Here is a 14,290-nt window from a genome sequence, read left to right as displayed (position 1 = left end):
ACGTAAAACCTAGCGCTTTATGAGAGGCAGCCGATATTTGTGATGTACTATTAGTAGTCTTAGTAGTTTTCTTCTTTCGTGAGCGTGAATGATAGGGTATGTATGCATTGCATTTTTCGTATATGTTTATGAGTTGCAAACTGTGAGACAGATGGAACCACTGCAGAGTCACTCACATGCCGTATCAGGTACGGTTCCACAGCGTGGATCAGATGACTTCTACTACTTATCTCCTATTTATTTTTGTTTCTCATGTGCATTCACTCAGTTTCACACAAGCATGGGGGAATGCCACTGAGGACAGTGTCATTCAAACATGAGGGAGAGTGTAGTTGCACACCCAAACTTTTTTTGTCTTTATACTTGCACTTTTAATGTTAACTCATAAAAATTGGGCTTTTAAGGAATGAATTTGATCTTATATGAATGCTTTACATAATCTAATGTTTTTAGAGAATTTTTAAGCCCCATGAAAAAAAAATTCTGACACTGATCTAGAACAACTTGTTAAATTATATACCTAAATCGTTCAATGTAATATATATATTTTATATATATAAAGTAATACATATACATATATTAATATATATGTATATGTATTTACTTATTATATATATAAAATATATATTTCTGTTTTTGTTTAGCCGTAGGGGTAGAATAGCCTTTTCCTTCATTTTACGCACATTCAATTTATGAATGTGATTGTAATTTATTTTCGTTTTTCTTTTTCTTTTATTTTTTGTTTTTTTTGTTTTACTTTATGTAAAGTACCTTGGGGGGCCCACTAACATAGACGTTGGGCCCTCTCCAACGGTCACATTTGTGACCGTTGGAGGGGCTCCAACGTCTATGAGTGGAGCCCCTCCAAGGCCCCTCATGTGTTCTTATAAATAAGGGGTTCACCCCTTTGTATTCTTCATGGCTTTGAGTCAAAGCCCAAGTTCTCAATAAATCGATTCCATTGTTTTTATGCCTTTGTGCATTTGTGAGTTATTTGTGAGTTGTGCCTTTGTGCACAAGTGTTCTTAAGTGTTCTTATTGTGCATTCGTGGTGGGTTTATTATCAAGAATATTAAGGTCTTGATCCTAGTATCTTGGTGGAGATACTTTTACATGGTATCAAAGCCTCGTTGATGAAGGAGGATAGAGCATCCCGCCACTTGTGAAGTACCTCGGTAATCGTGCCCTCAAGCTTGTGAAGTTTTGAAGTATATCATCTTTTTCGGGCGATATTTTAGAAACAACTTTTGTCAAGAAAAGTTGGAAAAACTCTTAAGGTACACATTATTTTCTATCATCTTACCTCTCTAATGGGTGAAAAAGATTCCCACTTCTCTCTTGGGTTTAAACTTAGTGGTTCGAACTATCATGTTTGGGCCGGCAATATGGAAGCACATATCAAAGGGAAAGGCCTTTGGGGATACGTTCAAGGTTCCATATCGGAACCCGAACCCAAACTTTCTATCATAGAGAAAGGGGATATTAAGATCCTTGAGGGTGAAGATAGACAAAAGGCCCTTAAAGAATATTCAAAAAAGCATGATGAGTGGGAAATGAAGAACTTCAAAATTTTATCTTGGATTTTTTCATCCGTGGAAACCAAGATCAATGCCAACATCATTAAGTTTAAAAGGGCTTCCGATGCGTGGTTGTACCTTGAAAAAATGTATACTTCAAGGGACCTATCACACAAATATTATCTCCAAAAGAAAGCTTTGACTCTTCAACAAAATGATTTGTCTATTCGGGAATATTTTACCGAATTATCATCTATTTGGGACGAGCTTGCTATGCTCGAACCAAAATGGATCGGAGAAGCTATTGAATTAAGACACAAGCAACTAGAGGAAGATCGATTTTTTAATTTCTTAAATGGTCTTAGACCCGAATTTGAGCAAATTCGGTCATCTCTCTTATCCGCTTTCACATCCCCATCTATTGAAGATGTCATCACCAAGTTAAGTGGTGAGGAAACACGTATGGGGATTAGTAAAAATAATCTGAGTATTCTTGCTACCCCTTCTCAAAGTGATTATGAAGGGGTTAATGCCGTGTCAAGACCCGGAAATAACTTGAAAACCTATAAACCTCCACATTTCAAGAATCAAGGGCAAGGAGGAAATGATCGATATGGGAAGAGAGACTATAGTAAATTAACTTGTCACTTTTGTAAAGAACCGGGGCATATCAAACCCCTTTGTCCTAAATGGAAGAAATTTCTTGCCGCGGCTTTAGCATCCCAATCAGAAGAACGACCTTCGTCATCAAATGAGTCTCTTTCGCTTTAACAAATTGTGGATGCTCTTCAACCTATTCTCAAAGGAGGCATTTCTGGAGCCGCTATGTCATCCTCATCCTCTCTCGGTAAGTCATCTTGGCTCCTTGATTCCGGTGCCTCATTTCATATGACTCCAAGTCCTTGTTTTCTCACTGATTATTCTAAAAATTTTCTTCCATCTTTTGTCTCAACGGCGGATGGAACACCTCTTGAAATTAAAGGAATGGGCAACTTTGAAAAACAAGACTTCTTTATCCCAAAAATTCGTCTCATACCCAAATTAAACTTAAACTTACTTTCTGTCTCTCAACTCTCGGACCATGGTTGCGATATAAGGTTTTCTTCTAACAAATGTTGGATACAGGATCGCCAGTCCGGGAGGTTGATTGGGGAAGGCTCTAGGAGAGGCGACCTCTACTATATCGATTTTCTTAAAATTCCCAAGGATCAATTTTGTAATGTTGTTCAAAACAAAGATATTCATGTATGGCATAAGAGATTGGGTCATCCCAACATTGTTAAAATCTCTTATTTGCCCTTTATTAAGCATCTTTGTAATGAAAATTTTGTTTGTAATGAATGTATTCTTGGAAAAATGAAAAGTCTCCCTTTTCCTCAAAGATCTATGTTTACAACAAGACCTTTTGAAATTGTTCACTCCGATGTATGGGGTCCGACTCCGATAATCTCTAAGGGAGGTTTCTCATACTATGTTATCTATGTGGACGATTTCACTAGGTTTAGTTGGATATATTTTCTTAAACATAAACATGAAGTTTTCTCAACTTTTAAAACATTTCATATGATGGTTTTAAATCAATTCAATGGAAAGTTAAAAATTCTTAGAACCGATTCGGGTGGCGAATATCTTTCCAATGAATTCAAAAATTATCTTGAAAACTATGAAATTCTCCATCAAAAGTCTTGTCCTAAAACTCCCCAACAAAATGGGTTGGCGGAACGAAAACATAGACATATTATTGAAACAACACGAACTTTGCTCATTTCGCAAAATATTCCAAAGAAACTTTGGGCAGAGGCAGCCCTTACTTCTGTCTATCTCATAAACAGACTCCCATCTAAAAACTTGAACAAAATTTCTCCATTTGAAAAATTATACGAAAAAGAACCTGATTATAGCAGGTTAAGGGTTTTTGGATGTAAATGTTTTGTCCTTACTGATAAAAATGACAAACTCTTTCCTAAGGCCATTCATTGTGCCTTTCTTGGTTATTCTGAAACTCATAAAGGTTTTCGCTGTTATGATGTTAAAAGTGATAAACTTTATGTTTCCAGAAATGTAAGTTTTTTGGAAAATGTTAGTGGTTTCGAAAAACTTGAAACTAATGACGAGAATATAGACTATTCCTTTCTGTTTGATTTATTAACTGAAGATGATGATACTAGTGATGATGAAACAAATCAAAATGACTTGAATAATAATGAAACTCATTCTGATCAACATATCAATGAAGAACATAGAGATCCTATAACCTACTCTCATAGAGATAGGAATACTTTTAGAAGTGCTCTCGAAAGATATGATAGTGAGTCTACCCCTTCAAGTGAAGGAAACCTTCATAGGACCGAAAGACCAAGAAGACCTCCTGCTAGGTTCATCTCATATGAGTCCTTTTCACCAAAATATAGAGCATGTCTAAGCGCCATTCACTCATACATAGAACCTAGGGATTTCGAGGAAGCACGAAAATGCCCGGAATGGATAGTCGCTATGAATAATGAACTTGAAGTTCTAAAGAAAGCAAAAACCTGGGAGTTTCAAGACCTTCCTAAAGACAAGAAAGCAATTGGGTGTAGATGGGTCTTTAAAGTCAAAACTAAGAGTGATGGGTCTCTTGAGAGATATAAGGCCCGCTTAGTTGCAAAAGGATATGGTCAAAAATATGGGATTGATTATGAGGAGACTTTTGCCCCCGTTGCTCAGATGGTCACCGTCCGATGCCTTATAACCGTTGCTTCAATCAATAAATGGAACATCTATCAGATGGATGTTAAGAATGCCTTTTTAAACGGAGATCTAAACGAAGAAGTATATATGGATGCTCCTCCTGGAATGGAGTATCCTAAAGGAAAAGTGCTTCGTCTTCGGAAAGCACTCTATGGTTTGAAACAAGCTCCCAAGGCTTGGTATGATAGGTTTAACTCCGTTATGTTAGAAAATAATTTCTCATCCTGCTTTACTGATACTGCTTTATTTGTTAGAAAATCTAATGCAGGGATTGTTATTCTACTGCTTTATGTGGACGACATGCTTATAACTGGGAGCGATTCTAAAGGGATTAAAAGCATAAAATCCATTTTAAAGGATAAGTTTGAAATGTCTGACTTAGGCTTCTTAACTTACTTTTTGGGTATTGAGGTAGCTTATTCTCATAGAGGATATTTTTTGTCTCAAACTAAGCTTGCATCTGAGATTATTGACAGGTCAGGTATTACAGATGATAAAACTTGTGAAACTCCTGCTATAGTAGGAGCTAAAATGAAGATTGATGATGGTGTTCCTCTCTCTGATCCTACTCCCTACAGGCAACTTGTAGGATCGTTGATGTATTTAAGTATCACCCGACCAGATATCTCTCATGCGGTGCATACAGCAAGTCAGTTTCAGCATGCACCAACTTCTATTCACATGGGTGCTATCTTACGTGTCGTAAGATATCTAAAGCACACTATTAATAAGGGAGTTTTTCTGTCTTCTTCTTCTGAGTTAAGATTAATTGCTTATACTGACTCTGATTGGGGAGGTGACCCAAATAACCGTCACTCCACCATTGGTTTTTGTGTATTCTTAAGTGACTCATTAATCTCATAGAGATGTAAGAAGCAGCAAAAGGTGTCTCTATCATCAGCTGAAGCGGAATATCGTGCCATGGCAACTACTACCATGGAAATTGTTTGGATTCATCAGTTGTTGGAAGACATGGGGATCACTATTGAAGAGCCTACTAAGCTTTGCTGTGACAACAAAAGTGCAATTTATATTGCTAAGAATCACACTTTTCATGAGCGGACCAAGCACATAGAGATGGATTGTCATTACGTACGGGAAGCATATCTTAAAGGAATCATTGACCTTCCATATGTCACGTCCGAATATCAATTGGCGGACTTCTTCACTAAAGCCTTGTGTGCTCCGCGTTTCAACTTTCTTCTTAGCAAACTCTCGGTCATCCTGCCCTAGGTTTGAGGGGGGGTGTTAAATTATATACCTAAATCATTCAATATAATATATATATTTTATATATATAAAGTAATACATATACATATAATAATATATATGTATATGTATTTACTTATTATATATATAAAATATATATTTCTGTTTTTGTTTAGCCGTAGGGGTAGAATAGTCTTTTCCTTCATTTTACGCACATTCAATTTATGAATGTGATTGTAATTTATTTTCGTTTTTCTTTTTCTTTTATTTTTTGTTTTTTTTTGTTTTACTTTATGTAAAGTACCTTGGGGGGGCCACTAACATAGACGTTGGGCCCTCTCCAACGGTCACATTTGTGACCGTTGGAGGGGCTCCAACGTCTATGAGTGGAGCCCCTCCAAGGCCCCTCATGTGTTCTTATAAATAAGGGGTTCACCCCTTTGTATTCTTCATGGCTTTGAGTCAAAGCCCAAGTTCTCAATAAATCGATTCCATTGTTTTTATGCCTTTGTGCATTTGTGAGTTATTTGTGAGTTGTGCCTTTGTGCACAAGTGTTCTTAAGTGTTCTTATTGTGCATTCGTGGTGGGTTTATTATCAAGAATATTAAGGTCTTGATCCTAGTATCTTGGTGGAGATACTTTTACACAACTGTGGTTATTTATATGAATTTCAAATGTTAGAGTTTATTTTGAATAATAAATATGAATATGCACAGTTTTATTTTTGAAAAACTAAGCAAATAAACAACATTGAAAATAAGAGCTCAAAAGTGAAAAAGAGCATACGTTTAGTTGTTTGGTATTTTCGTACTTCCCAGTAGTTTGGCTCAGACACAAGTTGAAGTATTTGATTCTCATGTCGAAAAGGATAACAAAGGAAATCACTTCTATGTCTAGTTGATGTCTGTGGCCTATTTTGTTCGAGCAAGTAGAAACTGAGAGGTGTTTACACTTGGTGCCCTAAAGCCATCTGGTTTGGGAGCCACCGGCCCGAAAGCCCGTTACATGGACTTTATAGAGAGCCTAATAGATATTGACATTACATATGACAGATAAGCGGACTATACGTAAACTATGAAAATTGAAGGTCTAGTGACTCGAGCAATTAAGTATGAGGAATACTTTGTATCTGGTGCCCTAAGGTCGTCTGGCCTGGGAGTCACTAACGCAAAGCTCGTTACACAGGTCACAAAAATGAAAATTTGAAATAGTGCTCAACAAAAGAAAGAAAGAAAAAGGGTGAAAAATTGAAAATCAAAGGAAAAGAAAAAGTGCGTAAAAGAAAAAAAAGTTCATTGCTTAGAAGCAAATTTTGAGAAAACATATGAATGAGGATAAGTAAATAATGACATGTATATATTTGATTTTCTGAGAATAAAACGTAAATGATTATGCTATTTAGCAAAGTAGAAGAAATTTTTTTATTCTGTGGTGGCCTGTAAAAGACTCTAATCATGTTTTGATAATGTAATGACATGAAATATTTATGAAAATGAACTCCTTAATTGTCTAATGCTTTTTGAAGTTGATAAGTTTATGCATACATGATAGAGATGTTTGTGGGTAGCATCACTGTCAACCCTCACGAGACCTTATTCATCCACTGGGGTAACCCAGGGGTTGAAAGGGCTTATTGCATACGCTAAATGCAACCGTGATTCCTACGAAAGTGAGTTAGATTTTTGTTTTGATTAGTTTAGAATTTTTACTTTTTGTTAAAGTTTGCTCGAGGACAAGCAAACGATAAGCATGTGAGTATTTGATCATGCATATATTTTGCATTTTTTTAATCTTTATTTATGCATGATCCATGATAAAATCGCATCAAAAACCCATCTTTATCGTTGTTTTCGAGTATTTGCTTCAAAATCGAATTTTTCGAGAAAAATCGCATTTTTCAATTCGACCTTGCGCTTTTCAGTATTTTTATTAGTTTTAGAATTTTCTTAATTATAATTTAGTTATAGTAGAACTTAATTATTTTGAATGAATTTTAGAAAAATATCTCTTTGAAAAACACGTATTTCAGAAAGAGACCCTGTTTTAGAAATTGAAAAAAATTATCAAACATTTTTTGAAATTTCAAATATTAACCTAATTAGGGATTGTAAATAGTGGTTTTGAGGGCTGGAAAAACTTTTTTTTTAGCAGCCTCAAGCCCCCATTTGCTCCCTCCCTCTCTTCTCTCTCTCCCTTGTTTTCGATCCTTACCGATTCCTCCCCCTCTTCTTCTTCTTCTTTTTCTCTTCTCTTCGCATCCAATCTGTCGTCGGCAACCATTCTTTTCGTCAGGGAGGCGTGTGTTCAACTGGGATTAACCCTCTTCTCTTCTCATCCAGTCCGTCGAAAATGGATCGTCAAGTTTGCTTCTTTCTCCCCCGTTTCACTGTAGTTTTAGGTTTTGCATCATATAAAGCATAGCATCGCATGTAGTTTTGTTAGATCTTCACATCATCTGCATATTTCGTTTAGTTTCGATTAGTTTCTTGCATCTGAAAAATAAAAAGAAAGAAAAATACAAATTTCGTTTTGATAGTTTAATCATTTTCTTTATTCAAGCATTGAAACATCTTGATTTAGGTAGATCGTTAGTGTTTGTCTAAGTTTTTATATTTTTGTCTTCTTGAATCTTGATTAGCTTAGGATTAGATTTAGTTAGAATACTATGCAGCACAGTTTTTTATTTATCATCGTTTTAGATCATATAAACAGAATATTTGTTTATTAGCCGAGTATTGTGTTTATCGTTTTTTTTGTGAAATTCGGTTTTGACACCAAGCAATATGCTATTTATTTTTAGCAGGTTAGTGTTATTTGTTTTCAGCAACGTGTTAGTATTTTAGTTAATTAGTCGGTCTCGCAAATAGCGTTTAAAGTCTGTTTTTATTAGTCTTTTTTTTAGTCGGCTTGCCTATTGCATGGGGTTGCGTTTTTAATTGTTTGTCGTTTGTTTTCATTAGTTAGGGAGTAGTTATTTATTGACTTCAGTAGATGGTGATTCAGAGCAGCAGTTGGCTTTTTTAGTTACTTCATTAGGTTTGATAACATTAGACATTAATTGTTTATTTCAATAGTTTGTTAAACATTAGCAGTTAGTCGTAAGTGCTACATTTTCTTTTTTTTTAAGATAGATAGGTTCATTCCAGATTTGTGTTTAGCTTAGAATCTTGTTCAGCAACGTGTCAAATTGGTTGTTTTATTAGTTAATCACTTTACTTGTTATAGATAAAATAGAATAGATGAATCACATTTTTTGCTTTAATTGTCATTTTTTGTTTTTAGTGAGTTAACATTAGTTGAACTAAATCATAGCATATACAAATTAAGTCCAGTCCTTCTCATTAGTTAGTAGCAGTTTGATTTAGGTTAGTTTTATTTGAATCATGCTATTAGTTCAGTATTTGCTTTATTTATTCTGAAAACCATGAGAAATTAGTTGATAAACATTAGCCGGTTCTTTTTTTTTTGTGTTTATTTGCATTGATAACGAATTAGGAGTGCTTTAGTATAGGTGTTATTATTTCCAGCACATAGTAAGTAGTTTAAACCTGTGTTAGTTCACATTAAGTTACTTAGCTTAGTTTAACATTATAAATATTGTCAGCGTAGGACATAAATTATTGCAGTCGGTTTTTACTTTTGAGATTTTATTCACCGAGTACGTAGGTAGCATAAATTAAATAGTTAGTCTATTGTTAGTTTGTTTACAGATTTCGTTAGATTAGCTTTACCTTCCATGCACCATCTACTTTATGTTAATTTAGCTTAATTTGTCATTAGTTGATTTCTTGAAGTAGTTTATAGTTAGTTTGTTTAGCAATTAGTTTCTTGTTAGTTGGGTTGTTTTGCTATTTTGTCATTTAATGCTTTAGGTTGTTACAAGTTAGTTCATAGTTAGTTTATGTTTTTGTTATTTTTCTTCATATTTACCTTTGATTTTCTCGTAGATTCCTTTGTCTGCTTTGTGTTTTGCATAAAAGCGTTGCAACGTGCAGTAGAGCCCTTTTCGTGCCCTCTGAGGTCCCTTTAAGACCTCAAAAGAGCCCTCAAAAGAAAGAAAGAGAAACACAGCAGAAGAGGAACAAGAAGAGGGAACAAAAGACTCAAGCACTGGAGATTTTTCCTTTATTTTTAGATTAGGATTTCATTTATTTAAGTCATTTGGGTTTGTAATAAGGCACTTTATTTATTTGTTTAAACCCTCTGCAGGGCAACACTTTCTTGTTTATTTAGTTAATTAATCTATTCTTTTTCAAGGCAATAAAATGTAGTTTAGATTGTGTGCATGAATACAAAGTATTTTTCATTCCCTGAGATCGACCCGAACTCCACCACTCGTGCGAGCTGGTTTTTATTATTTGGTGTCTGGCTTTTACACTTGTTTTCATTAAAAATATTGTTTTAAAAATCATTTTCCAAAACTCACACCAGAGATCGTTCTTGATGTTTGCATTCCTTTAAATGCGGCATTTTTTTTTCATTTTCAAGTCATGGCAGATGTCATAACCAGTATCGAGTCTGGATATAAAATGCATTTATATCATGCTTTGAGAGAAAAAAATTTAAATAATAATGTGAATGAAGTGAAATCATATTGTGATGAGATGAGGCAGTCATGAATAGAAACTGAGTATAGTACCATGGCAGATGGGTGGATAGACAGAAAGTCAAAGACCTTAATTAATTTCCTTATTTATTGCCCCAAAGGAACTATGTTTTTTAAGTCAATTGATGTGTCTAATACACCCAAGACAGCAGATGTATTGTTCAAGGTTTTTGATCAAGTCGTGTAAGAGGTTCAACCTCAAAACATTGTTCAATTTATTACTGATAATGCAACAAATTATAGGCCAACAGGTAAAGAATTGGCAAAAAATTATGAGTCATTTTTTTGGACCTCATGTGCTACCCATTGCATAGACCTTATGTTTGAGGACATCGGCAACATGGATGAGATACAACATAAAGTTGAATGCTGCCAAGAAATTACTAAATTTATTTATAATCATGCATGGGTTTTGAACTTAATGAGAAAGTACACTAATGGTGTTGAGTTGATTTGTAGTGCACTTACTAGATTTGCTACGAATTTTTTGACAGTGCAAAGTTTAATAAAGAATAAAAGTGTACTAAAAAATGTTTTCATCAGATGAGTGGAATGCATATCCCCATTTACAAAAAAAAGCCAAGAGAAATTGTAGATATTGTATTTAGTTTAGAAGTGAATTTTGGGATTCATGCATTAAATTGTTGAGAATAACTACACGTTTGGTGAAGGTGCTTCGATTGGTGGACAATGAAGACAAACCAGCTATGGGTTATTTTTATGAGGCCATGGATAAGGCAAAAGAGATCATTAAAGATAATTTGAATAGACAGAAAATATTGTATTTGCCTATATAGAACATCACTGATCATAAGTGAAGTGTGCAACTTCATCAACCTCTTCATGATGCAACATATTATTTAAATCCTGCATTTAGATACTCCTACAATTAAAATAAACAGAAAAGTTAACAAAGGTCTCTTGGATTGCATCAAAAGGTTGAACCTTGATTATGGCATTCAAGATCAGATTCATAAGGAAATGAAAATTTATGACAATGCATTGTATGATATGGGAAGACCTGCAACCAATGTTGTGAAAAGCGTTGAGGCGTAGCGAGGCGCTCCACAAAAAACCAAAGTGAGGCGTAAAGCGTAAGCCTAAAAAAATTAACTTAAAAAACTTTAAAAAATCTAAAAAAAAAAAAACCAAACTATAGGTGCATACGAGAGAGTGTTACATTCACAAATATAAAAAAAGCAAAAAAAAAAAACAAAATATAGAGAGTACCTATCGGTGGTTCTTATTCTTCTTCCTTTCAGCAAAGAGAGAGAGAGAGAGACAGAGAGAGAGAGACATAGAGAGGGAGAACGAGAGATGAGAGAGAGAGAGAGGGAGAGGGAGAGATACTGAGAGGGAGAGACGAGGGAGAGCGAGAGAGGCTGAGAGGGAGAGACGATAGAGAAAGAGGGAGAACGAGAGAGAAAGAGAGAGGGGGAGACTGAGATACAAAGAGAGAGAAGGAGAGAGAGCAACGAGAGAGAAAGAGATGGAAAGAGAGGAGAGGCCCTTTAAATGGGGGCTTTGACCCCCATTTGACCGAGGTGCGCCTCGCCATGAGGCATGCATCGCATAACCCCCGAGGTGCACACCTCAAGAGTTTTACGCTATAAGCATGCGCCTCAAGGCGCAAAGTGCCTCACCATAAGGCAAGGCGTGCCTTTTGCCCCTTGAGGCACATTTTTAATAACATTGCCTGCAGTAGTGCGAAACCGTATCACGATTCGTCCAGGTAATTTAAATTGTTTATTTCTATTTTAATTCATATTGTTATATAGTTATAATGTTTTGTACGATTGTATCAATCATTGTATTATTGAGTTCACATTTTTTTATTTTTTATTTTCAGACGTGGTGGATTGGGTTTGGAAGTGATGTTCCAAACTTGATAGCTTTTATCATTCGCATTCTAAGTAAAACATGTAGTACAAGTGGATGCGAAAGAAATTGGAGTGTCTTTGAGGAAATACATACAAAATGAAAAAATAGATTGGAGCACAAAAGGCTCAATGACCTCGTGTACGATCGCTACAACTTACAACTAAGGCAAAGGTATATAAATTTCTAAAGTTTATTTCTTATATTGATATGTTTATTTAATGTTTTTTGTGCATACAAAACCCAAATAATTTTAAATTTTCATGTTATCTTTTTAGGCAAATAGCTATGTCACATGGGTGCGGGTGCGGGTGCGACACGGGTGCGGCACAATTTTAAAATTTTTGGACACGGGGACTCGGCAAAAATATATATATATATATATATATAATTTTATTTTATTTTATTTTTAAAATGCCACAGGTGTCTGTGCACAGTCACAGACTGTGACTGTGCACAGGCACAGCACTGTGCACACTGCAAAGACTGTGCACACTGCAAAGACTGCACAGTCACAGTGCCTTTTTTATATATATTTTTTTAAATAAAAAATATAAAAAATTAGTTTTTTAGGGACATTTTTGGACTCGGTCAAAGTTGACCGAGTCCAAAATGTGGACGGACTCGGCCTGGACTCGTTGACCGAGTCCGACTCGGCGTTGACAGAGTCCGGGCCGAGTCCGAAGCCGCACCCGAGTCCGCACCCGTGTCGGGGCGTGTCGACTCGGGTGCGGCACCTCCTTAGCCGAGTCCGTGTGACATAGGCAAATAGAAAAGTTATCATCAAGGAGGCATAAAGAACAATTTGATCTCATTAGTTTGAAAAACTTTGATGTATTAGATGCATGAGTTTAAGAAAAAGCAGACCTTCGGAATGAAGAGGACATTAAGTGGATAAACATGGAAGGAGCTCAGGACGTAGATGACGAACAACCCATGTACATTGGAGATGATTTGAATGTCGAAGGAGGAGAAGAAGAACAAGAACAAGAAGATAATGACGATGATGATGATTGATAGTATACTTTTAAAAAACTTGGTTACGTAACTGTTAAGTATTCATAAACTTGGTTATTTTGTTTTTTTTTATATAATATGAAAGTATGAGACATAAATGCTTTCTATGTGATTTTATTTTTTAAAACTTTTACTATTTTTTTCTTTTTTTTCTTATTTTTCTGATTTTTTTAGAATTTGTATTTTTTTTTCAAAATTTATGATTTTTGCCAATACAATATGTATCTTATTTTGGGCATGACCGATACGGGTTACGATACAATACTTACAACCTTGAGGAAAACCAATACACATAGTTTGGGCTTTCATATCCAAATGGAAGATGTTAGCCCTACATTAGTTGGCTAATGGCCAATTGGCCATGCCGCTGGCCCTCAAAGTGTGCTCACTCTACAACTGCAGGCAATGTTATGACCGTCAACCGACTATACAAATTAACAAATTTATTCAAAATCAAAATTCAGTTGTTATGGAATAAGACCCAAATGAATGGGCACAATTTTTGGTGCACAGACTCTACATGGAAAATGGATACAGAAGACATCAAACTGAAAATAACCCCCTCTGAAGCAAGCCATAAATCCCTACCATTCTCACTTCATTCTCTTCCCGTGCTGCCCTACTCTGCATCTACTATCTCTAACAAATATGGCTACACAAGCAAGAAGGTTAACCATTCCACAAATATCCAGATTGCTCCATGCCCTTTGTGCGCATTCAACCCATGGCCAAAATTTTGAACAAAATATCCTTTGCTCAGCAAAGAGTAGGCTATAAATTGCATCTGTGTGGGAAGCTCACGTGCCAAAGTTTGTAAAGGTCTACTTGAAATCTGAGGATCAAATGTTGTTATAACATACTAAAGCAGTCACTTTCATGCTTACGTAAAACCGTTAAACCTATCCTCTAGCAAGTGCTATATGAAATGCATCTTGAAAAAAAAAAGTCACCAACTCACAAATAGCACAAAGTTAGACTTCCAAGCAGCAAAGCAGCTAACTCTCTGAAAATAAATTACATCAGCAAACCACAAAAAAACGAAAAACAAATGCTTATTTTTTCACTGAACCAAAAACAACCAGTCCATCAAAGTGCTAAAACCATATGACAAGAAACCAACTAATACAAATGTCTAAAAAAAATCAATTTCTTTAATTAAACATCCAATTTGGAAGCACCAATGAATTCTTAGAAAGAAAACGCAAAACTCAAACAACAAATACCAAAAGAGGATTCATGGTGAGATAAACTTACTTGACTCTATCGAAATTCAACCCCATGCGTTTACCACCATCCTGTCCTGCACTACCCACAAAACTAATCTCTCAAAAA

At 35.4% G+C, this 14,290-nt stretch overlaps 1 protein-coding gene across 2 annotated transcripts in view; it reads right to left on the bottom strand.

Annotated features, from left to right (window-relative positions):
• Positions 1–14,290, bottom strand: part of LOC149837096 (small ribosomal subunit protein bS16m/bS16c-like) — a 37,681-nt gene that overhangs the window by 23,071 nt on the left and 320 nt on the right. For both annotated transcript variants that reach the window (XM_090007242.1, XM_090007243.1), the window contains exon 2: positions 14,213–14,258. In XM_090007242.1, coding sequence (XP_089863368.1) covers positions 14,213–14,258 — 46 coding nt within the window. The remainder of the gene's footprint in view (positions 1–14,212; positions 14,259–14,290) is intronic.

Source organism: Nuphar pumila, chromosome 5, assembly GCF_984573655.1.
Source record: "Nuphar pumila chromosome 5, dmNupPumi1.hap1.1, whole genome shotgun sequence".
NCBI lineage: Eukaryota > Viridiplantae > Streptophyta > Magnoliopsida > Nymphaeales > Nymphaeaceae > Nuphar > Nuphar pumila.
This window is presented reverse-complemented; position numbering and strand designations above follow the sequence as displayed.